This window comes from Theropithecus gelada, chromosome X, assembly GCF_003255815.1.
Source record: "Theropithecus gelada isolate Dixy chromosome X, Tgel_1.0, whole genome shotgun sequence".
NCBI classification, from domain to species: Eukaryota; Metazoa; Chordata; class Mammalia; order Primates; family Cercopithecidae; genus Theropithecus; species Theropithecus gelada.
Genome location: NC_037689.1, coordinates 110,712,557 through 110,735,690, shown reverse-complemented (window position 1 = coordinate 110,735,690; position 23,134 = coordinate 110,712,557). Strand labels below are relative to the sequence as shown.

Sequence of the window (23,134 nt, the reverse complement as noted above, 5' to 3'; positions counted from 1 at the left end):
TGTCCTTACTACTGTCTCTGGGAGGAGTGTGCCCCCTACCCCACCCCATTCCCCCAACTTTGGGGAGGATCCTGATTTTAGTCACTGGCCTTTGTCCTGCATGTATGCTATGTCCCCTTTTCTGCAGAGCCCCAGTTGCCCAGGTAGCCTTAGGAAGGAGCAGGATAAAGGGAGGGAAGTGGCGGGAGGCAGGTCAGGGCTTGCATGGAATCATGTGATTCTGTTGTCTGCAGGCGGCTTGTTGTTCCTGGTTAACGTGTCAGTGGGGAGCGATTCAGGCTGCTGTGTGCTGAAGGACCTGGAGAGTGTGCTGCTCATGTGGCTGCCACCTTTATTATTACTGTCATTACTCTTACTGTTATTATTTAATTTGGGGTGTATTTTGGCTTCCTCTGACATCCCTCCCCCACCCCTCCGCCCAACACACACACACACTCTGCCTTACCCCCTGTCATTCCTTAATCCTTTTTTCTCAGGGGGAGCTTCACCCCAGTGTTCATTCCATCCTGCTTTTCCCTGGTGAGAGGATGCTGAAGCCCAGATTGAGTTCTTCACTGAAGGGCTTTCTCTCCCTTTGCGACTGCCCAAGCCGTTGCTTGTTTGCAAACCAGCCAGTGACGGGCTGCCTTGGTTTTCCCAACATCACAGTGCACTGAGATCTGCTTCCTTTTCCAGTCTGGGGAACTGAGGGGCAGCTGCCTTGTCTCTGTTTATCTTCATCCTCAGCTTATCTGACCCCAGAGACCTCCTTCTGCAGACCTCATGGTCTCCTCCTTCCCAAGGTCCCTGGAAGGCCATGTGCTGTCGTCCAGGGAGTGGAGGGGCCTTTCAGTCTCCAGGCAGGAGGGAGGCCAGTGGCCGAGTTTGTTTGAGAGAGAGGTCTGGGTTGCTTGATGAGGCCCAGGGGAGCTGTGGAGAGAAAGCCCAATTCAGAACTGGGCGTTCAGTCTTTAAAAGAGAATACCTTCCAGGCCTTGGACTTGCAAATTCTGGGAACAAAAATGAAGGTTAATATAGTGATTTTTTTTTCCCCTTAAAATTTGAGAGCTGCATTGGAGAACATGAAACGTAAGCCCCTCTTTTCTGCCCACAAAGCAGAAAAGAGGCACACAAGCCCCAACAAATCTCAGGACATTATATTTTAACACTGTAGACATGTAGAAATTATAATAGCTCTCATTCAAAGAGAGAGAAGAGCACGTAGTCTTTTACCTGTGAGGAAACTGAAGATCCATAGACTGGAAAATAGGAACTCTTCACCAAATAAATGTATAAATAACTCCCAGGCTTTTGATTGAATGAGTGCTTTGAGCTCTGGGGAAAAATATTATGTATGGCAGCAACTTTCCAGTTGTACTCATGAGTACCATGTCAATTCTTCTTTGCCCAAAGAGTTCGCATGCCCTGTTCAATATTCAGCAATTATTTATAATGACAGATGTATGTGATTGGAAGAATGTGGGTACACCAGAGGCATAGATGGGGCTGAGCGACAGAATCCAGGGTTTGAACAGGTTTGAGGACTCTTGGGAAGATCTGGGTTATTGGGTATCCATGAGAAAGTGTTTGGAATGATTTTATAGCTATACAAAGCCCTTATAGTGAAGATCCCTTGTAAACATGGATAAATGAACAGTAATGGTAAATGGAGTGTGTGTGTGAGGAATGTGCTTTAGCATCTGGAATGCCAGTTAAAAGTTAATTGCTCCTGGTTATTTGTCCCAGTTCCACCATGAATTTTATGCAATTTATTGCAAAGATTAAATGGATATCCTTTAAGTAACAAGCTAACAAGATCAGCTTATCTCACTGGGAGGTAGAGAAGTGACTCTTTGTAATTCCTATTGTGCCAAAAATGAGAAGACCTCAGTATTTTTGCAATTTATTTGTGACCTCAAGAATAAAACGGGCTCATGCAGATTAAGTAACTTGCGCAAAGTTACACAGCTCGTGAGCAGCAGAAGAGGTCTCCAGACTCCCTCTGTTGGGATCCAGATCCCATGCACTTAGCCATCTGTCTTCCCTGGATTGAGAAATACCAACGGTAGAACAAGCGTCCACAGGACATGGGAGCATATGAGGTTAATTGGGCATGAGCTAGGGGATGAACAAGCTTTTTGTCTTCAGTGCACACTGACAGATATTATTCCTGGTAGTGGTGACAGTGGAAGTGATCCATCCACATACTCTAATTGTTTCCCTTAATGGCTAATAGTCATTAGGTAGGAATTGTTTATACCTAGATGTTAGCATTTTGTACCTGGTAATTGGGTACAAAAATGGGAGAGCCACATTAAATAATGTGCCAAAGGTCTCTTTCTGGAACTTTCTATGACCAATAGGCTGGAAATCTGAGTATCAGTACACAGAAATCAATATATTATGGTAGTAGAAAAAGCCAGAAAATGGGAATTGGGAAAGAAGGATTCTACCCTGGCACTACCACTCTAATATTTGGCAGATCATTTCCCCTTTCTGGACCTCATTCCCCATCTGTCCAGTGATGGGGTTGAACTAAATAATTTTCTTATAAGGCCTTTCCAGTTCTTACATTTTGTGATTCATTACACCAAAAATAGTATGTTAGCATTGCTTGTAACCCTCTTCAAGTCTTTTTATGGTTACTGCTAATGGGAATCATTAAATCATTAACAACTGGAAGCAACAATAATTATTTAGTGTCTGTAATATAAGTATCTACCAATCCTTGAATAGTTTTTTTTTTTGTTTTGTTTTGCCTTTTTTTTTTTTTTTTTTTTTGGTGAATGTATGAATTACTAAAGGGAGGTGCAGATAGCAAGATGAGGGGTGGTTTCTATGGCTGTTCATTGTTTCCTTCCTGGCAAATGGAACATAGTTTCTTAACTAGGATCTTTATGTGTGCTGTACCACATGTATAATGTCAGAAAAGGTTTAATTTAAAATAATGAGATGAAAATTACCTTGTGGAAGAATGATTTGAAATGTTTAGACTTGAGCAAATGGGTATACAAGTGTGTATCACTATGATTTTCACAAAGTGACCATGGAGGTTGTCTGGTTCTGACCCTCATGGGATCACACCTCTGTTTGTCAGGCAGAGTCACAGAAGGTCAGGCTGGAAAAGGGCTGTAGTCTTTGCAGAGATAGAGCAGGCAGGGTTAGACTTCCCCATAGTCAGACCCTGCCTGCTCTTCGTTTTGCAGGTGTCCTGGGGGCATCAGAAGCTTCCTCATCTCACTTTTGTGAGCCCTTCTCCCCCGGTGCCTTGGGAGAGAAATTAACCCGCACCTGCCCTTCATGTTTTACAGGCAAGCGCAGGACATCTCATTGCCATTGTCAACCAGGAGCTCTCAGCCTCACAGCCCTACTTCTTCTCTGACCTCTGGGGGGTCCTTGCCCTTGCTACAATCTCCAGCATCCACTAGATTGTCTCCTGCCCGACACCCCTTGGTCCCAAACCAGGGAGACCATTCAGCTCACCTGCCTAGGCCGCAGCAGCATTTCCTTCCTAATCAGGCTCACCAGGGGGATCACTATCGTCTCTCCCAACCTGGCCTGAGTCAGCAGCAGCAGCAACAGCAGCAGCAGCACCATCATCATCATCACCACCAACAGCAGCAGCAGCAGCCACAGCAGCAGCCAGGAGAGGCCTATTCAGCTATGCCTCGGGCTCAGCCATCCTCTGCTTCTTATCAGCCAGTGCCAGCAGACCCTTTTGCCATTGTTTCCAGAGCCCAGCAGATGGTTGAGATCCTCTCAGATGAGAATCGGAACTTGCGGCAGGAGTTGGAAGGATGCTATGAGAAGGTGGCAAGACTGCAGAAGGTGAGGCTTCCGTTTTGGGATATTAGGGCCTCTAAGTCTTATTTGTGGGACTTGTTTAATATCCACATTAAAGTGTCCACTTGTGAATCCCAGCATTACTTGTGGCAGATCTTCAGGACTTTTATATCTGGAGGTTAGATATGGGTCAAACTTCGGAAAAAGCCTTCTACCTGTCTACCTAGGAGAAGTAATGTCTTACATTTACGCAAGGAGAAAAATAATTATACAGTTTTTCCAGATGCCATAGTCCTAAAGAAAACGTGATTGATTCTTTTAGAATTCCAAAAGGCAGTGATACTTTTTGATAAGAATACTGGTGATGCCTGTATAGGTAAAGGATCTGACAGCACCTTAAGGCTCATTGTCTTGGTCACATTTTCCCAAATATGAATTTGAATCTTAAATGTAAAAATAAATGTAGTTCCTAGAAAAATCTCACCAGCTAAAGTTAGAGCGGTCCTGCCTTGTTCTGGAAAAGGCTCAGAATACTTTTCCTAGTGGGAGTTCTCATAGTAACTCTCTTTCAACAATCCCTCCTCCCCACCCTTTGATTTGGTCCCTCTCTGCAGCTCAAATTCAACATCTGCTCTCTTTCTCTGGTGTGTGTTGGGGGCAGGAGGGGCTTAACACCACAGCTGGGTGACAGGTGACAGCCCTAGGCTGAGGAAATAGAAAAAGGATTGTATCTCCAGTTCACATTCTTCTCTGCCCGCCCCGCTCCTGCAGCTGGGACTTTAGCTCTGGAGTACCCCAAGCGAGGAACCTTAGCTCTTGGCTTCCAGGGGCTGCTGGTGAATAGCGTTATGCCTTTGGCAGCTTCTTTGCAGCTTTTGTCATTGTGGAGCTCATGTGGTTTGGTCTCCCTACAATGTGAATTGTTCAGAGAGGTGAGGGTGAAGGTGGGGAAGGGACAGGGGGATGCCTTGTATTGTCCAGAAACTCTGTCCTTAGGAAACACCAGGAGTAGAAATTTCAGAGGCCTGAATGGAGCTGAGTATTTGTAAACAGACATCAAATCTGGGGGCCTAAAGGAGATGGGGGCTTATTATCAGCAGAGGATTTTTTCTTTTTTTTGGAGACAGAGCCTCGTTCTTGTCATCTAGCCTAGAATACAATGGTGCAACCTTGGCTCACTGCAACTTCCGCCTCCTGGGTTCAAGCAATTCTCCTGCCTCAGCCCCCTGAGTAGCTGGGATTACAGGCATGTGCCACCACGCCTGGCTAATTTCGTATTTTTCGTAGAGACGGGGTTTCTCCATGTTGGCCAGGCTAGTCTTGAACTCCCAACCTCAGGTGATCCGCCCGCCTCGGTCTCCCAAAGTGCTGGGATTACGGGCGTGAGCCACTACGCCTGGCAAACAGGATTTTTATATAGGAAAATGGCTTCCCTGTCTCTTAGTTTTCCTAAATCTGGATGAGGGTTGTTGGAGTGCTCTGAGAATTGTTTCTTCCCGGCTATTCCCTGATTTTGTATTTTCACCCCCTCATTTTAACTATATCCCTGCCCCCATCACTTTGGTGGAATAAATTAATTATATCCATACACTGGAAACCCAACCTGGCTGATTAGGTTAGCAGTTGACACCCCCTCTCCAAACTCTCTCTTCAGAGTGATCCCAGCCCATCTCTGATACAATCACTGAAGAATGAACCCAGCTCTTCTACAGACCCTTTTTGCCAAAGGATCCAGGGTGATTGTGTGTGTGTGTGTGTGTGTGTGTGTGTGTATGTGTGTGTGTGGGAGTGGGTTCAGCCAGTGACAGGGAAGAGGAACAGAATAGGATTGCTGTTGTTTGTTCCCCAAGATGGGAAAAGATGCCTCAAATAAGTGTAACTGGAACAGCTTGAGTGTTGGGAAAGTAGAGGCTGACCCAGTGTCGAGGTAGAGTAGAGGGGAAGGTGGAGCAGGAGAGGAAAAGAAAAGTGGCGAAAATTAAGGTAGATCCCAGGTAGTGCTGGAGGAAATGAAAAGGCCCGAGGCTCATGAGGGGAATAAGTAGACAGAGTAAGTCTGGAAAACCCGCTGCCACCCTCCTCTCTGCCCCCACCATCACCCAGCCCAAACCAGTGGATCTATCCTTCTGTGATGGCTTTTCCTGGAAGGCCCTACTGAGAGCTGTGGGACTTGCCCTTTTGAAGGATAGAGTATCTATCTATACAGTGGGTAGGGGAAGGATTAGTATAAGATCTTGAAATAGCAGTCTGCACACCTTGAGGAAAGGGACTGCCTTCCAGGTGTTGCATTCTGTGCACAACTGGACAGCCTTGAACTATAAGTGCTGCCCAGAGCAGACCAACACCAAGCCTGCTCTTTCAGATAGAAATGTTTATTTTCTGTCCCCAGCGCTTGAGTTTCATGCAAAAGCTTCATCAGGCGCAGGCCTTGCAGATCTTGTCTCTAAATGCCATTCACCAGTTTTCACCTTCTGTGCTGCTATCTTGGTGCCATCTGTGAAGAGAAAAACATTTTTGAGTCTGCTCTTTTCCGTGGTGTAAGCCTTATTTGTTTGCAGGCAGTCCTGTCTCTGGCAGAATTTTGGACATGGAGGCGTGTTGAATCTGACTGGTTTGGCAACCTTACCTTTCCTCTAGTGTCCCACTAGGGGCCTGATATTTCTCCCCATAAAGTACCCTGAGCTTTGTTAAACAGGATAGTGGAAAACACAGAAGGAATGCAGAATGGTTGCAGAGTCCAATTTAATCTGAAAATTGCTTAATAGACCATAGGTTTATTTGTCTTATACAAATTATATGCAAATATCTGTGTGGTTATTATATGTGCAATGGAGCTATACTAGTTACAGAAAGACTGTGGAGTCTAATTTCTCATTTTCTGCCTGATTGTGGCTGATTCAGAGCAAGACTCTTTCTCTTTGAGTTTATTTTCCCCATTTTATGAGATTTGCAGGGGTGTCATAAAACACAACTCTGATTGTGAATTTCTGTTCAAAAATCTATACTGGTTTCCCACTGACTATGGGATAAAGCCCAAATGCCTGGCATTAAAAGCATTTTATGATCTGACTCCAGTCTATCTTAGCAGCCATATCTCGCCAGGTTCCCTCTGTGTACCCCACAGTGTCCAGCCAAATTAGATGACTGGTCATTCTGGGAATGCATTTGCTTACTCAGAATAGAATACCCTTCCCCTCACCTCTGCTCATTGAAATCTGACCCAGCTTTCAGGATCTGACTCTAAATGCCATCTCTTCCCAGATACTGTTCTCCTCCCCACTTCCCCCAAACAGGAATAACTTCTTCCTTGTCTGTACTTTATGGCACTACTTCTACTTTTCTTAAAGATGTATGTTGCCCTGTATTCTTTCATTCGATTGGATTGAAACCTCCTTGAGGGCAGTGAAAATGTTCTCATTCATATTTACACACCCCCAATAGTACTTTAAAGAGTTGGTATAAATATTTGGTCCTTGGTAAATGTTTGTTACATTGAACTGAACTGCTTCATGAAGCTTGGGGTTTTTAGGGTTGGTCTCTGCTGCTGACAGTTGCTCTTCAGAGGCAATTTAACTTTTCTCTCTGCTAAAATGAGACGAGGTATCCTGCTTATTAGGCAGTTAATCAGTACAGACTGGAACCAACGTGTGAAAGCCCTTTGAATGCTTTGGAATAAAGTATCTATATACTATATATATTATTACTAATATTTTCAAAATTAAGAGTTTTCTTCAGAAATTAAAATTCTTTATAACCATTTATAAAATTTATTCTGTCTTACCATCTCCTCTGAAGGTAGAAAGTGTCTATTTTTTTAACCCGAGGAAAGACCATGACACCATGAGTGAATTACTAAGCTTATGGTTGAAGGTGGAGATCCTTCCTTGAAACTTTTCTCGTCTGACTGTGTTATGCTTGCCTCCTGGCCATCTGTGAGCCCTGGAAGAAGCTGTCACCGAGGATTTGCATGTTTGTTTTCAGACCATTTTCCCCATCAACCTCCTACCATCACCACCATCTTCTTTTCTGTTGTTGTTAAGGTGGAGACAGAAATCCAGCGCGTCTCAGAGGCATATGAGAACCTCGTGAAGTCATCCTCCAAAAGAGAGGCCCTAGAGAAAGCCATGAGAAACAAGCTAGAGGGCGAGATTCGGAGGATGCATGATTTCAACAGGGATCTGAGAGGTGAGGGAACCAAAGGACTTGTCTTTGTGCTTCTGAAGCAACTGCAGGGTGGTGAAGGGAAGGGCTGAGCAAGATTCAACTAGGCTCTTTGGGGCTGTCCAACCCACCGGTATGGGCAGTAAATGGCTGGGCATGTGCCAGGCTAATTTTTTATGACTGCAATAGTGCTCAGTCCCAAGCTTGATTGATCAAAGTGTGGATGCACCTCACTGGTCTTCTGAGCGATGAGCTGATGTGTTTTTCAGGCAGGATCCCTGCTGGGACCCCTGGACCCACCTGGCCCACCCCCACAATAGGTGCTGCCTCTTCTTTTTAACAGGTTTTGCAGAGGCATGCCCTTGGACCGTGCAAGCTTGAAGTATAATGTCCTCTCTTATTTCCAGGACTCACTGACTCCTTTTATTTTTGACTTTCATCTGATAATATTGAAGACTTTGGGAAATATTTCTACTTTAAAGTGCCTTCAGCACGTTCAAAACTACTGACTTGGGGATGGTACTTTCTTTATTGCTTTTTCTCTCTCTCTCTCTTTTTTTTTTTTTTTTTTTTTTTGAGTTCGAATCTTGCTCTGTCACCCAGGCTGGAGAGCACTGGCACAATCTTGGCTCACTGCAACCTCTACCTCCCAGGTTCAAGTGATTATCCTGCCTCAGCCTCCCCAGTAGCTGGCTGGGATTACAAGTGTGTGCCACCATGCCTGGCTGATTTTTGTATTTGTAGAGAAGGGGTTTTGCCATGTTGGCCATGATGGTCTTAAACTCCTGACCTCAGGTGATCCACCCGCCTCGGCCTCCCAAAGTGCTGGGATTACAGGCATGAGTCACTGTGCCCGGTCAGGGATATTACTATCTATCTTTGAATTTTGGTTATTTTATCTTTAAAGTCAGGCAGCCCAACTACGTGCTGCTAGTTGTCCCTTTCTAGCTTTGACATTACATGAGTTTGAAGACTTTATAGTAACTGTGATGCTCTTTTTCTCTGGTTAATGAAAGATATCTTTATATATTTGGGGAAGGATAATTTCATTGAAATTTAGAATTCTGCAGTTAACTTAGGTTTTGGCAGTGAGGAGTGAAAGCATTAAATACTTACCTCCTCCTCCCCGGCCATGGTCTAGTATTATTTTGGGATTCACATTTGCAAACTCATGTTAGTCACCCATTCCTGTTTAACAAGAAGAAACAGGCTTGTTTTAGCAAAGGTCAGTATTTAGAGGGCCAATAGTATGTGCATGATAGTTTATATTTGAGACCCTGTTGATTGTCTCCAAATTCCACAGAGCGTCTAGAGACTGCCAACAAGCAGCTTGCGGAGAAGGAATATGAAGGGTCAGAGGACACCAGAAAAACCATCTCGCAGCTCTTTGCAAAAAGTAAGTCTGCAAGCTGCAGAAACAGGTATTAATGTGTGGATGGGAGCAAGGTGCGTGAAAAGATTGCACTGTTCTCTTTAGCCTTTTAGAACAGCCAGGGCAGAGTCAATATCACCTAAGGATTGTTTTTCCTATTCAGGCATGAAGTTGGAAGATTCTGTTCTTTTCCTCCTAAGCCAAGAAGGCTGCTTGCCACAACATCTTGTCACATCACATTGCTCCTTCAGCATTAAACTAGAGAAGCCTGTTGAAATCCCTGCTAGTGTCATTGCTACCTAAATAAAGAGCCTTACTGAACATGAGGTCCCTTCATGTTGAAGGGATTTTCTTAGAAGATCCCGTGTGCTGGCTCTGGTAGAGATAGGTTTAATGTGCAGGATTGATGATAGTGTTTGGAATACTTCACCTGTATCTGGGGCTCCCTTTGTTAGGCATCTAGTATTTATTGTTACACAGTGGCAGATTGCAAGGGGAGCTAATCCTATGGCCTGAACTAGTGACTCTGGCTGCACAGTTGGAGGATGTGGGGGAGGGCAGAGCTGTGTCTTCCTCATAATAGTGTTTCCTTTGTCTGGAAATACTCCTAGGACCATGACAATGAATTAATCTTCTTCTTTATCGGTCTCTAATGGACCCCACCCAGCTAGACAATGTCTAATTATTTCCAATTGCCTTAATAAAACCAGCAATAAAAACTTCGTAGTGGATTGAGTCCACAGGGAGAATTACTCGGGGAGAAACAGATGAACTGCTCTCATTTCTGCAGATGCCTGCAGCTGGTTTCCTCTCCCCCCAGCCTCCCTCAGTGTAGCTCTGGCTGTAGTTGTGCTCAGTAGGGATTTGTCAGTCTCTTCCATCTTTGCTGGGTCTCCAAATGACCCTTTCAACTCATTCCATGCAGCTTCTAGCGAGCTTTTACAAGTTCGTTTGATCTTCACTTACAATACCGCCCTCCCTTCCTGAGTTATTCTGTTGTGCTCTGGCTTCAGAACAGGTTTTTTCTTTTTCTTTTCCGTGTACCTCCTGTTCCTTTGTCAACATATCTTAGAGTAAGGAATGTCGTTTTTCTGGTGTCATCAGTGCCTAGTACAAATTTTTGTGAAATTGCTTTTGTGGTATCACAGTTGCTCTCAGAGCTAGTTCACTGGCAGAAAGAGGGTGGCAGACTTTCAGATCAAAACAAACAAAACGTATAGATTCTTTGTTCTGGATCAGCTAGATCATACTCCTCTCTGTATGGAGATGGTATTTCAGGTGTCCTAGGAGCTCTTCTACAGGTTTATACAATGTGCTAACTTAGTAAATCAGACGGTATTACCAGCAGAGCAAAAGACTGTCAAATGGCTCTAGGAGGGAAAAGTGAAGTTCACCAACTAGCCAGGGAAGAGGGCATGACTCTTGTCCCTCCTAATTTCTTTTGGCTTGGGACATTGACAAGGCCCTGCATGGTTGGAACTGTGGCAGGAGAAAGGAAAGCCCTCTTGAAAAGCCTCTCTGGAGAATGTAGTGCAGGAATCCTAGAGAAACCAAACCAACTCAACCCTAGAAGAAGGCAGCCTAGTATAGTAGAACCAATCTGGGTGTAAATAGGGGCTCCACTACTTGTTTACCCACTGTGGGACCTTGTGCAAGTTGGTCAAGCTGTCTGGGTCTCTGTTTTCTCATATGCAAATGGGAGAAGAGAATAGTACCTTCCTTGTATGGTTGTTCTGAGGATTAAGCTAGTACAATACCTGGTATGCAATACGTATTCAACAAATGTTCCTTTCTTTCCAAATGCAAAGTCAGAATGCGAAGGAAGGTGAGGCTGCCCTATTGAAGTTTCTCCTATAACTTAAGATTTGAGTCTCAAGATGAAGAGCACTTAACCTCCAAAAAATCAAAACTACTTGTTTGAGTTTCTGGTGTGAGGTCTGTCTTAGTTAAGAGGAGAGGAAAGACATGGGACATAACTACTTGTGTCATGGTCCCCTGTAGTTATAATGAAGTGATTCAGAAACATGGAATTGCTAATTTTATAGGTCAGGTGACTCTCAACCTTCTCATACTAAAAATTAGTATACACAATCTGTTGTATCACAATGAAAGGTTTTGAATCTACAGATTCTCATTATTAATCGTGGTGATGATGATCATCATCTGCTTTATGTAGTAAGTTCTTTTGGTGTTTGGTTGTGCTTTCTAACATTTCTTTCACTTAAATAAATATTCTATCTCATTTGATCCTTACAAATATTGTGAGGTTAAACAAGATGGTAAAATTACCTCTGTTTTACCATCTAGCATTGTTGATTCTTTCTTAACATGTCTATCTTTCTGCTTATATTGTTGATCTGATTTTGCATGCTGTCTACTTTTTTCATTAGAGCCCTTAGCATATGAATCATATTTGTTTTAAATTCACAGTCTGTTAATTCCAGTATCCCTGCCTTATCTCGGGGTCTGGTTCTGATGCTTGCCCTGTCTTTTCAAACTGTATATTTCACCTTTTAGTATGGCTTCCAGGTTTGTTTGTTTTTTTTTTGCGTGTGTGAAATGGCAGACCTGATGTACGGGGTAAAAGGCTCTGCGGTAAATAGGCCTTTCGGGATGTGATGGTAAAATCTGGGGGAAAGGGAAATGCTCTAGACCTATGATTAGATCTCAGTCTTTTACTGAGCCTGTACCTCTGGACTGAACTTCACAAGTGCATCTCGGTTTTTTTTTCACCCCTTTAGGTGGTGCAGGATCACTAGAAAGGGCTTCAGCTGGATATTTCTTTCTCTCGTGTAGAAGGCCAGAGCATACTGGAGTTGGATGTTTCCTTTCCCCTAGGTCAGTTAGGCTCTGGAAACAAACAAGCAAGCAAACAAAATCCCAAAAACTCATAGATTGGGTTCTGGTTAAATAGTTTCTCTTGAGGGCAGGCCTTGTTAAGAACAGAATGCCCTGGCGTGTTTCATGATGGTTCATTTTTCCCTCCCCGTGCTGGAATCACAAGGGGTCCATTTCACTAACAGACATCTACAACTAGGAATAAGCAATGAAATCTTTAAGTGATCATTTGGGAAGAGTGAGAATTACTTTGTTGGAATTCAGTGATATCACTTCAGGTATAATATTCTGATAGTCTCATTAGCTGTGGGTACTGGAACAAGGTACAGCCAGCCACTAGAAGAGGGCAGATTGAGATAAGAATAGTATATGGAACAAAGTGTAAAATCTGTTTAGAGATTACTTATAAATCTCTATTAACTTATACAAATGCTAGCTTGTGATCATGTTCTTTCATTCTCCTAAAAATTATAGTTTTGGCTACTGTCTCATACTGGTGCTTTCTTCCTCTATTTTTCTTATATCCATACACAGATATTTATTAAACCCTCATATAGATGCTGCTCATCTGAGCTCTCTTTAAAACCCAAGCCAGAAAGACCATTATGTGCCCACTAAGCTCTTCCATTCTAAGGTCAGAGAGTATATTTGTATACACATGGACACACACATGCAAGTATATGTACACACACATGTTTTTGTATATATGCAAGTATATATATACACACACACATTTTTTATATATGTATATATACACACTTTTTTTTAATATATGTATATATACATATATATGTGTGTGTGTAAGCACACAAGCATATTGGATTACTTTTTTTTTTGAGACGGAGTCTTGCTCTGTCACCAGGCTGAAGTGCAGTGGCGCGATCTCGGCTCACAGCAACCTCCGCCTCCCGGGTTCAGCCCCCGGGTTCAGCCTCAGCCTCTTGCCTCAGCCTCCCTAGTAGCTGGGATTACAGTCGTGCGCCACCATGCCCAGCTAATTTTTGTATTTTTAGTAGAGACAGGGTTTCACCGTGTTGGCCAGGGTGGTCTTTATCTCTTGACCTCATGATCCACCCACTGCAGCCTCCCAAGGTGCTGGGATTATAGGCATGAGCCACCCTGCCCAGCCATATTGGATTACTTTATTTAAAAAAACTGAACTTTCAAACGCTAATAGGCTTAAAGGGAGAAAAGGAGATTCGCAAATAGAGGATGTTTTTTTCAGGTGAAATGGCTGCCTTTCTTCCTCTGATCCTGATGTTTTCCATCTAACTTTGCCCTGTTCTTTACAGTGTTCCCTCCACACCTAGCCTATCTTACCAGAGAAGGAGTAGGATAAAAGCATAACATGGCTTTCAGTTTTACTGTATTATCTTTGACTGTGTATATACCCAAAGGATTATAAATCATGCCGCTATAAAGACACATGCACACATGTGTTTATTGCAGCACTATTCACAATAGCAAAGACTTGGAACCAACCCAAATGTCCATCAATGATAGACTGGATTAAGAAAATGTGGCACATATACACCATGGAATACTATGCAGCCATAAAAAGGATGAGTTCGTGTCCTTTGTAGGGACATGGATGAAGCTGAAAACCATCATTCTCAGCAAACTATCACAAGGACAAAATCCAAACACTGCATGTTCTCACTCATAGGTGGGAATTGAACAATGAGAACCCTTGGACACAGGAAGGGGAACGTCACACACTGGGGCCTGTCGTGGGGTGGGGGGAGGAGGGAGGGATAGCATTAGGTGATATACCTAATGTAAATGACGAGTTAATGAGTGCAACACACAAACATGGCCCATGTATACATATGTAACAAACCTGCATGTTGTGCACATGTACCCTAGAACTTAAAGTATAATAAAAAAAATTAAAAGAAAAAGACATTGGATTCCCAAGAGAAGCAGATGCTGAGATAAAGTGAGTTGGGTTAGGGGGTGATGTTGGGTTACGTTTTCCGTGGAGAGGACATGTTGTCAAGTAGATTTTATCTCAGTTACAAAGTAATGTTAGTGCATGAAGGGTGGGCTTGAACTGTTATCCAGTTTATGAAATATCATTTTTAGTTCTATTTAATGTACTGTCATGAGGAAACAATGGGGAAAATGTTTTGAGCTCAATTGCTCTTTTGCCAGTGTAAGACAATTTGGAAGAAATAAAATTGAGGGGACGAGTTTACCTTTTCTTCTGAGGGGTGTGTGTGTGTGTGTGTGTGTGTGTGTGTGTGTGTGTGTGTGTATTCTTTGTGTAATGCCTAATACTTTTTGGGACACATTGCACCTATTTTCTCATTGCTTCTGCTCAACAACCATTAAGGTGTTAAGTGACTTTTCTGAATTTCTACAGCAAGTTAGTGGTAGAGCCAGTGATAGAGTCCAGATCTTGGGTATACTGGTTCTTCAGCTGTGCACTAGGACAGTAGGCTATCTAGTAAAGGGTATGATGTGTCAGTTTTGCTCAGGTAAGGCTTTGAGCCAGCTCCAGGCTGGCAGTGTTGACGTTTAATGTCCTGACAGATAAAGAAAGCCAGCGTGAGAAGGAGAAGCTGGAAGCGGAGCTGGCCACTGCCCGTTCTACCAATGAGGACCAAAGACGACACATCGAAATCCGAGATCAGGCCCTGAGTAACGCCCAGGCCAAGGTGGTAAAGCTGGAAGAAGAGGTATGGTTTCCTCAGGTAGCATATGAGCCTGGGAGTAGGAGGGCTGGGAAATCAGGGACACTGGGCTCCACATTGTGGTGAATTGGCAGCTGCATAATCCCCAATAGGGAGGTGCCATCTGCTGCTCCTAGTTTCCACTGTGCTGATGTGAGTGGACTTTGCTTTGCTTTCTTTTCTCTTCTTGGTAAATTCTTTTCTTTTGCTCCAAAATAGGAAATCACCAGGGTCAAGAAACAATTTCCATTTGTTCATTTGTATGATAAGCTCACTGCCCCCATATTCCAAGCTTTTACTATATACTTAGCCCTATCTTAAGACTATGACAGATATATAAATGTATATATAGATATAAATGTATAGATATGTATATGTATAGATGTATATTTTAATTTCTGCACGTACAGGTATTTTAAAACTTTATACAACTAGAAAATAATTCGAGGTAGCTTAAAGTACTCTAAGGATTTTGAAATCTGAACAGCCCTTGTCTACCCGGGCTTAGTGGGAAGTCAGTCCCCTCTCAGGTCAGAAATGATTCTTGCTGGCCATATCTTTACTTACTTGGACTTACTTGGCAGATTGGTTTTTGAATAGAAGCAATCTTGGGAGGTCTGAGACAGGATGGGACCCAGGGACAGTTTACAGTTTATGTCAGAAAAAATGCACCGTCCAAGAGCTGTGCTGTGGTTCTCAGTGGCTAGCTCTAGAAAATAGTTACGTGGAGGAATGCTTGTCATTTATTTGTGTGCAGAGATGAAGCTTTCCCTTGACAAATGCAAGGGCCCCAAAACTCTTAAGCATATGATTAATATGTATCTGATTAGACTTGACATAGATGCTATTTGATTGCAACACCAAACTGTACTCATGTGAAATAGAGGGAAATTTGCTGCTGGCTTGTCATTAATTTATCTTGGATGTCAGTTGTTATTGCACTGGACTACTAACTCTTAGATGTTTTGCCCTTCAGGGGATGGGTGTGTTCCAGCAAAAATTGATGTTAAAGTGTAACTTGGTAAAGAAAATTTCATATCTCACAGAATTCTGCTCTGAAATTTAAATTGTTTTAAGGGAAAAAGTAGCCTTCATCATACAAAGTTGAGAAATAGATTTGAAACAAAAGAAATTTAATAGCATTAAAAAAGCATTCTGACTATTGTATATGAGGTATCTATACTGCCTTCATTCATTGCTTGCTTCCTTTCCCTCAATAAGAATAGGTCTAGTTCCTGGAGATTTCCCAACTTATCAATTTCCTCTGCTTTCTTTTTTGGATATTAAAATGCTTGTTGGAGTTGGGCTATAAATACACACTTTACCAGTGGGTAGTGCCATCTAATTCATGATATCCCTTAGCCTGACTTGGTAAAATACCAACTTCAGGTGGTATAAAATCAGGTTAATGTCTTGCTTCATCAGTTGTCTATGTCAGAACTATGCTAAGTTGCTTAACAGAAAATGAGAAGACTTGTATTTACCTGATGTCTAGCTTATCGCATCCTTTTGCTACACCTCATATATTCCCTTCCCTCACATTTTTGTGAGGACATTCCAGAGAAAATTACAGGATGGGGTAAGACTGAATTCTTTTAGAGAAGGGCAAGCTAAGAGACCTGCTGAGAAGAAGTAGCTTGCTGGTGGTCACATGGCCAGTGTTGGGTAGAGCCAGAAATAAAACTGGTATCTCATGACTCTTCATTCCCTAAACCCTGCTGCCTTTCTGCCTGTCTGAATCATCCTTTGGTTCACCTCCCAAAAAGAAAATGTGGGTGCTTGTTCAGATTTAGTAACCTCTGCATCTTTTAAGTTTTTAAAAAATTGCTTCACTCGTTGGGCCTTTCTTTTTTCAAAAGACTATGAGAAACTTGTCCAGACTGCTTTGAGATTGGGGTGTACAGAGAGTCCTGCTGCCCCTCCGGGAAGGGTGCTCAGCCAGTTGGAGATAAATGGGGACAGAGTGTCTGCAACCATTTTTCTTTGCAACATCTGAGGGCACAGTGGTAACTGGTGGTTTGAAAATAATGAAAATAATATATGTTTTGGGAGAAAATGTTCATTTCTAGTTCCCACTGGGCAGCCCTTGCTGAAAAGGTTGCCTGAAATATATTTCTGGCTTCAGACTTCTGAGGCTTTTCTGGGCATTAGTCCTAGAGATTTTTAGTAGTTTTCCAGGGGCCCTCCCCAAAATATGTATGTAGCTTTACAACATAAAGAAGTTCTAAGTATTGAGCTGGGATTGAATGATGGCATTTATTTCAAATGAGGTTAAGTTTTTAGTCCTCATCCAATTTGTGCTTTCACATGGAGTCTAATTGTTAGGAAATTCTGAGTTGCTCTTGCTAAAGGAGGTGAAACCTTGGACTGGGAGAGCAGGCTTACCACCCTCTCTACCCAGCGGAATCTCAGAGGCCATGTGATGTCTTCCCGACTTTCAAGCCGGCTCACTTCTAGCACATATAAAGCCTTGGAAGACCACATCTCAGAGAAAATCAACTGGTTCTTATTTCCCTTTTTGTTTTACCAGTCTCTGAGAGCTGGATTTGCTCCTGGGTGCTGTTTGTCATGTCTCCTCTATGTTGTTCAAAGGAAAACATCCCTTTTGCTTATCCTCAGATATAGGAAATTGCTAATTAAAGTTTTGCTTTTCTGCTGTGACTCAGTCTTCATTAGGTTTTGCTCTTTCAGGGCTGAAATTTCAAAGTTTGGAACATCATCAGGGAGGTATTTGGTGTAAGCAGGTAGTTCTGGAACAGATCTAAGAAGGAGCCTTCATTGTGATTGCTTCACAAAATCATTGAACATTTCTAAACCAAGAAAGGTATTCATGAATAGAAGAGTTATCCTTCTGTCTGTTGGAAATGGCTCAAGTAAGGCTGTGTTTGAAGGCAGATGGATATGTTAGATAACCTGCCTGTGTCCCATATAAACAGATAATTTAGTGATAGCTTACAAATGGCATCATGAACTTTCCTTTTTTCTCGAGCCTTAGAAGTTCTTCCAAGGAAAACCTCTCTGGCCTACTTAGCAAATCAAAATTAGGGAAACTTTCTCAAATTAGACCTTTTGTTAGGATACTATTTTTCTCAGCTTTCTAAGTACAAGGTCACTCAGGTAACTACTTCTCATTGCATTAAGGTGGTCAGGGAAAGGTTATGACTACTTTAATGGTCAGAGGACCCTTGCATTTATTTATGTCTTTCTCTTTACAAAGACCTCATTTAGATTCTTTTCCTGAAATTCATTCCTTCTTGCTAATCTCATTAACTCTCTTGCCTGAAGTTCTCTGCAATCACTGTGCTCTAAACCCTACATAGAAATGTTGCCTCAGGCTTACAAAGAACTTTCTGCTGCAATCACAGCTTCCATTTGCTCCCAAGTTCAGTGCATTCTTTCATGGACCTGGCTCTGCTGGCATCCAGGAAGGAGGTATCTTGCTGGGGAGGGGATAGCACTGTAATTATAAATCAGACCTGTTTTCTTGGTGAGTCACTCTGATCCAGGTCTTGAACCAGGGTGTACCCTGTGCCCCTATTGCAGCAGCAGCTGAACGAGGTAAATGGTGCCTTTCCGTCCTTGCCCTTATCTTTCGGGACACGTAGGTCCTATTGAAGTGGAGGCTCATTAAACTCCAAGTCAAAAGAGCTCTGTGTCCTACAGCAACCACGGTATTCTCCCATTCAAAGACAGCCTCCCCACCCCCTACCAGTTTGACCTCACTGGAGATTTTCGATGGATGCCTGGCATATCCTCTCACAAGGCTCAAGGCAGCCCAGGCTTCTGGCTGGCTGCTGTCTTATGATGATCTGGAGTGGAAGCGGCTTGGGTAATTGTTTCAGGGATGGTGGGAAAAAGGCCTTGGCAAGATCAAAGAGGGAAGATGCTGCGGGTGGGCTGCTTACTGAACTGAGTGCACAGGAAGGGAGAGTGTGGAATGTGAGAGGGCTGGCAGAGAGAGCCAGTGAGCCTTGTTCTTTGGCTTTAGGCTAGAATGAAAGCCATGGAGATTCAACAAGAAGGGGCCCAAATGTTAACCTTTTCTGAACTGCAGTGGCTAGTGATGATTTAGATGTCACATTGATAGCTCGTATTAGAGTAGCCAGTGCATTTTCTAGAGTCCCATTGCAATTCTACTCAGTTCTCTAAAGCTAAATTCATACTGTTTTACTCCATTTCCACCATTGTTCTTAAGGGCTAATATTTTCCCTTCTTTCTAGATCTCTTACTACTTATTTGATTTGTCTTTTTGGTTTTAGAGATACATAATTTTCTGCTACCACACCTATCCACAAAGCATCATAACCAATTTCCTCCTTCCCTGATATTAGAGGAAGATGTCATAGGCATAGATATTTATATGTCTAATACTCCAAAATAATTTTCCAACAACAATAGGATTTCATTGGTGAAGGTAAATCTTATCCAGTGTTTTGATGGATTATAGATTTGGATGGAAGATCCAAGGATGTGAATTATGTGTGCATTTAGAGTATTGATAGGATACAGATAAAATACATATCCCCCCAGGAATATTCCAAGGTGTTCTGCTGGTGCATTATTGATTTATTTGAAGATCATTTCATCTAAGGATGGCATTCTCCATATTTATCTCAGTGTATTTCCTTCTTTCCTTGCTTCCTTCCTTCCTTCCTTCCTTCCTTCCTTCCTCCATTTATTTATTTATTTATTTATTTATTTATTTATTTATTTATGTATTTATTTATTTATTTTTGAGATGGAGTCTCGCTTTGTTGCCCAGGCTGGACAGCAGTGGCATGATCTTGGTTCACTGCAACCTGTGCCTCCTGGGTTCAAGCGATTCTCCTGCCTCAGCTTCCCAAGTAGCTGGGACTATAGGCCTGTGCCACCACGTCTAGCTAATTTTTTGTATTTAGTAGAGACGGAGTTTCACCATGTTGGCCCGGCTGGTCTCGAACTCCTGACTTCAAGTGATCCACCCACCTCAGCCTCCCAAAGTGCTGGGATTACAGGAGTGAGCCACCGTGCCTGGCCGCATTTACTTTTAAGTAGGTGTTTTTCCACCCAATGTGTTACAAGAAAGAAATTATGTCTACCCCCAAATAGAGATGGAGTGATCTCTCTGAGCTCAATTCTTTCAGTCTTTCCTATGATTTTGGCTTTTGAAATTCCTAAATTGGAAGCTTTGTGGGTTTCTCTTTAGTCGCCTTTACAACATGAGCCCTATTCCTGAGGTAGAAAGTTTTTAGAGGTGGTTTTTTTACTCTTCAATTCTTTTAATATCTACCAGTGGACCACAGCCTACTGGCAATGGATGGAGGCAGCTTGCTAATACCAGGGTAGTGTTACCAAATTGCTTCAGCATGAACCCTTACTTGGATCCAGTGGCTCCTGGATAAGACTAAATCAGCTCAAACTAAAATCAGGCTCATGGAGCAACATATAACCCGTGGTATGAAGGAGAATAGCAGTAAAAATACACTTCAGTTGTGACATTTGTATAATAGTGTTTGGAGTTGTGGACAATACAAGGGAAGAGGAAAATTAGACAATGAAGGCACTGGACTTAGTTTTATATTTTTAGCCTTAATGTCCTTTAGCCAATGGAGTGTTTGTGTATGTTGGTGGTCATCCAGCTAGTATTAATAGTCTGTCCTTTCTGCCTACTGATCTGTATTTTCTTGTTTGTATTTTTTAAACATTAAAAATATTTACAGATATATCAGTATATCCCCAAAGAACCTTGCAAGTGTTATCCTCATTTGACAGATTAAGACATTAAAGTACAGACAGATTAGGTGATACAGTCAATGATACATTTAGGAAAAATCCCAGATCTCTTAAATCTAAAGCATTTTACCCCTGTTCTTTGTCCACTAGTGAATAAATGGGAAGCTAAATGATTAAGTCACTTCCATGCAAATGGCTAAAACAAATGGGGCTCTAGAAGCAATTTTGTGTATAGCCATCCTTTAAAAACTAAGTTTGAAAGACACCCACAGTTGTTGGAAGGAGGGAAGAGATGCCATCACGTGGTATTCATTTGCAGGGATCAGATTTTCCTGAGTCAGAAGAGGGTTAAGAGATCTGCCAAATATTTGGGAACTGGTTCAAAATATTACAGAAGTGTAATGGAAAATCATATGATTGATTGAGCTCAAGAGTATTTGCCTTATGCTTCAATAGATTGCCTTCCCACTGTTCTTCCTCCCACTTTTATGATTTTCCTTTAAAAACTTACCTCTGAATAGGAATGATATGAAACTCTTATCTTGACTGGGCCAAAGCGAATACATTTATGAGGTGTGTGTTTGTTGTTTGTATATTTACAGTGTTGCAGATAAGCTATACTATGCTCATTTTTGTTCTTGAATGTAATAGTTATTTAATATAAACTGTTCACCAAGAATATAGTGACCAACAAACTAGAACTAGAACTTAAGAGAGATACCAAGGAAAATAGAAGGGCTCTACCCTTAAGTTGCCTATGGATATTGCCTTCCAATTGAGGCAGAAATTTTGTCTTGTTTCCCGCTACATCCCTTCTCCTCTCATTTGCAGAATAGGGCCTGATGCATAATAAGCATTCAGTAAATATCTGTTGAATGAATGAATAAATCCACACATGAATGAAATCTTTAAAAAATGACTGCTAATACAGTACACATGATGAGAAGCTATCGAGAAAAGCAGCAATCAGGATCAGGTAAGATTATTCAAGGAAGAACTCTTGGAGAGTTTAGTGATTTAGTAAGGAGGGATAAGAAGTGATCAGACCAATATGAAATTTGAGTATTTGCATAGTAGACGTGGTAGAATTTTAAGGCAGTAGGACCCTAGATTGATGAGGGCATTTTAAAGAGCCATATCTAGGCTGAACAGAGGAGAGTGTGACAGTAGACTGAGTGGTAAACATAAAAGCATCAAGTAGTTTGAGGTATGGATGAAAGAGAGCAGCTCTGGTCTAAAGAAGAGAGGAGGTAGGTTTAAAAGTGCCTTGGATATAATAGGTACCTAATAAACACTAATTGAATGGGTGTGCAGTAGGTTAGTAGGTTGCTCTTTCTTTCTTTTTCTTTCTTCTCTCTCTCTCTTTTCTTCTCTCTCTCTCTTTCTTGTCATTCTTTCTTTTTTTGACAGAGTCTCTGTTGCCCAGGCTGGAGTGCAGTGGTGCAGTCTCGGCTCACTGTAACCTCCGCCTCCTGGGTTCAAGCAATTCTCTTGCCTCCACCACCCAAGTAGCTGGGATTATAGGTATTCATCACCACACCCAGCTAATTTTTGTATTTTTAGTAGAGACAGTGTTTCACCATGTTGGGCAGGCTTTTCCCGAATGCCTGACCTCAAGTGATCCACCTGCCTCAACCTCCCAAAGTGCTGGGATTACAGGCGTGAGCCACTGCATCCAGCCGGTTGCTTTTTTTCTTAAATGACTATTTCAGGAAGTCTGTTACAGCAGCTCTATATAGGATGGACTCATGGGTGTATGTGTGTGTGTCTGTGTGTATGCGTATGCATGTGTGTATAGATCAGGAGAGCAAATGAAAGTAAGATCTGTTAGGTGTTATTATAGCTTAAACTGTGTTGGCTATGAACATATAAAGAAATGAAATAACATGAGAGATGTTAGAATTAAGACATAGTGGTAGATTGGATATGGTAGACAAAGGAAAGAGGGAAGAATGATAATTCCAAGATTCTGAGACTGGAAAAATTAGGTAAGTGATGATGATGACTGAAGTATCAAAAGGATGACATTTTGAGGAAAGATGAAAACTGTGGGGCATGCTAAGTTTCAGAGTTAGAAATCTTACAGTCACCTAGAGGTCTGTGACTGAGGATAACATGATAACATTAAAATATTAGTGTGGCACAAAGGAGATCTCCAGTAGTGCTGCAGTGTTGAGCGAGGTTTCTGAACCTCAGCGTTACTGACATTTGGAGCTGGACAACTCTTTAGTGGTAGTGGTAGGATGCTGTCCTGTGTATTGTGGGCTGTTTAGCAGCATTCCTGGCTTCTAGTCACTAAATGCCAGTAGCACCCCACCTCCAGTTGTGACAACCAAAGATGTCTCCACACATTGCTAAAATGTCCCCTGGAGAGTTGGGCATGGTAGGGGGTGGGGGAGCGATTGTCCCCAGTTGAAAACCGTTCATATAAAGCCAAAAAAGGAAACTACCATAGATTGGACCTTGGAGTACAGTAGGAGGTGGGAGTCAGGTTAGGGTTAGAGAGAAAGTGGATCTAAAGATCAAGCCAGGGAGTAAAAGTGGTGTAGGGGTGTACATTAAGAAAACACAGAATTAGAGAAAGCAAGGAAAGGATTTGACAACTTCTTGAAAG

At 42.3% G+C, this 23,134-nt stretch overlaps 1 protein-coding gene across 1 annotated transcript in view; it reads left to right on the top strand.

Annotated features, from left to right (window-relative positions):
- The window catches only part of AMOT (angiomotin), a 67,114-nt gene that overhangs the window by 21,929 nt on the left and 22,051 nt on the right, over positions 1-23,134 (top strand). The window contains exons 5-8 of the mRNA XM_025373264.1: positions 3,291-3,807; positions 7,803-7,947; positions 9,227-9,319; positions 14,669-14,814. Of these exons, the coding sequence (XP_025229049.1) occupies positions 3,291-3,807; positions 7,803-7,947; positions 9,227-9,319; positions 14,669-14,814 (901 nt within the window). The remainder of the gene's footprint in view (positions 1-3,290; positions 3,808-7,802; positions 7,948-9,226; positions 9,320-14,668; positions 14,815-23,134) is intronic.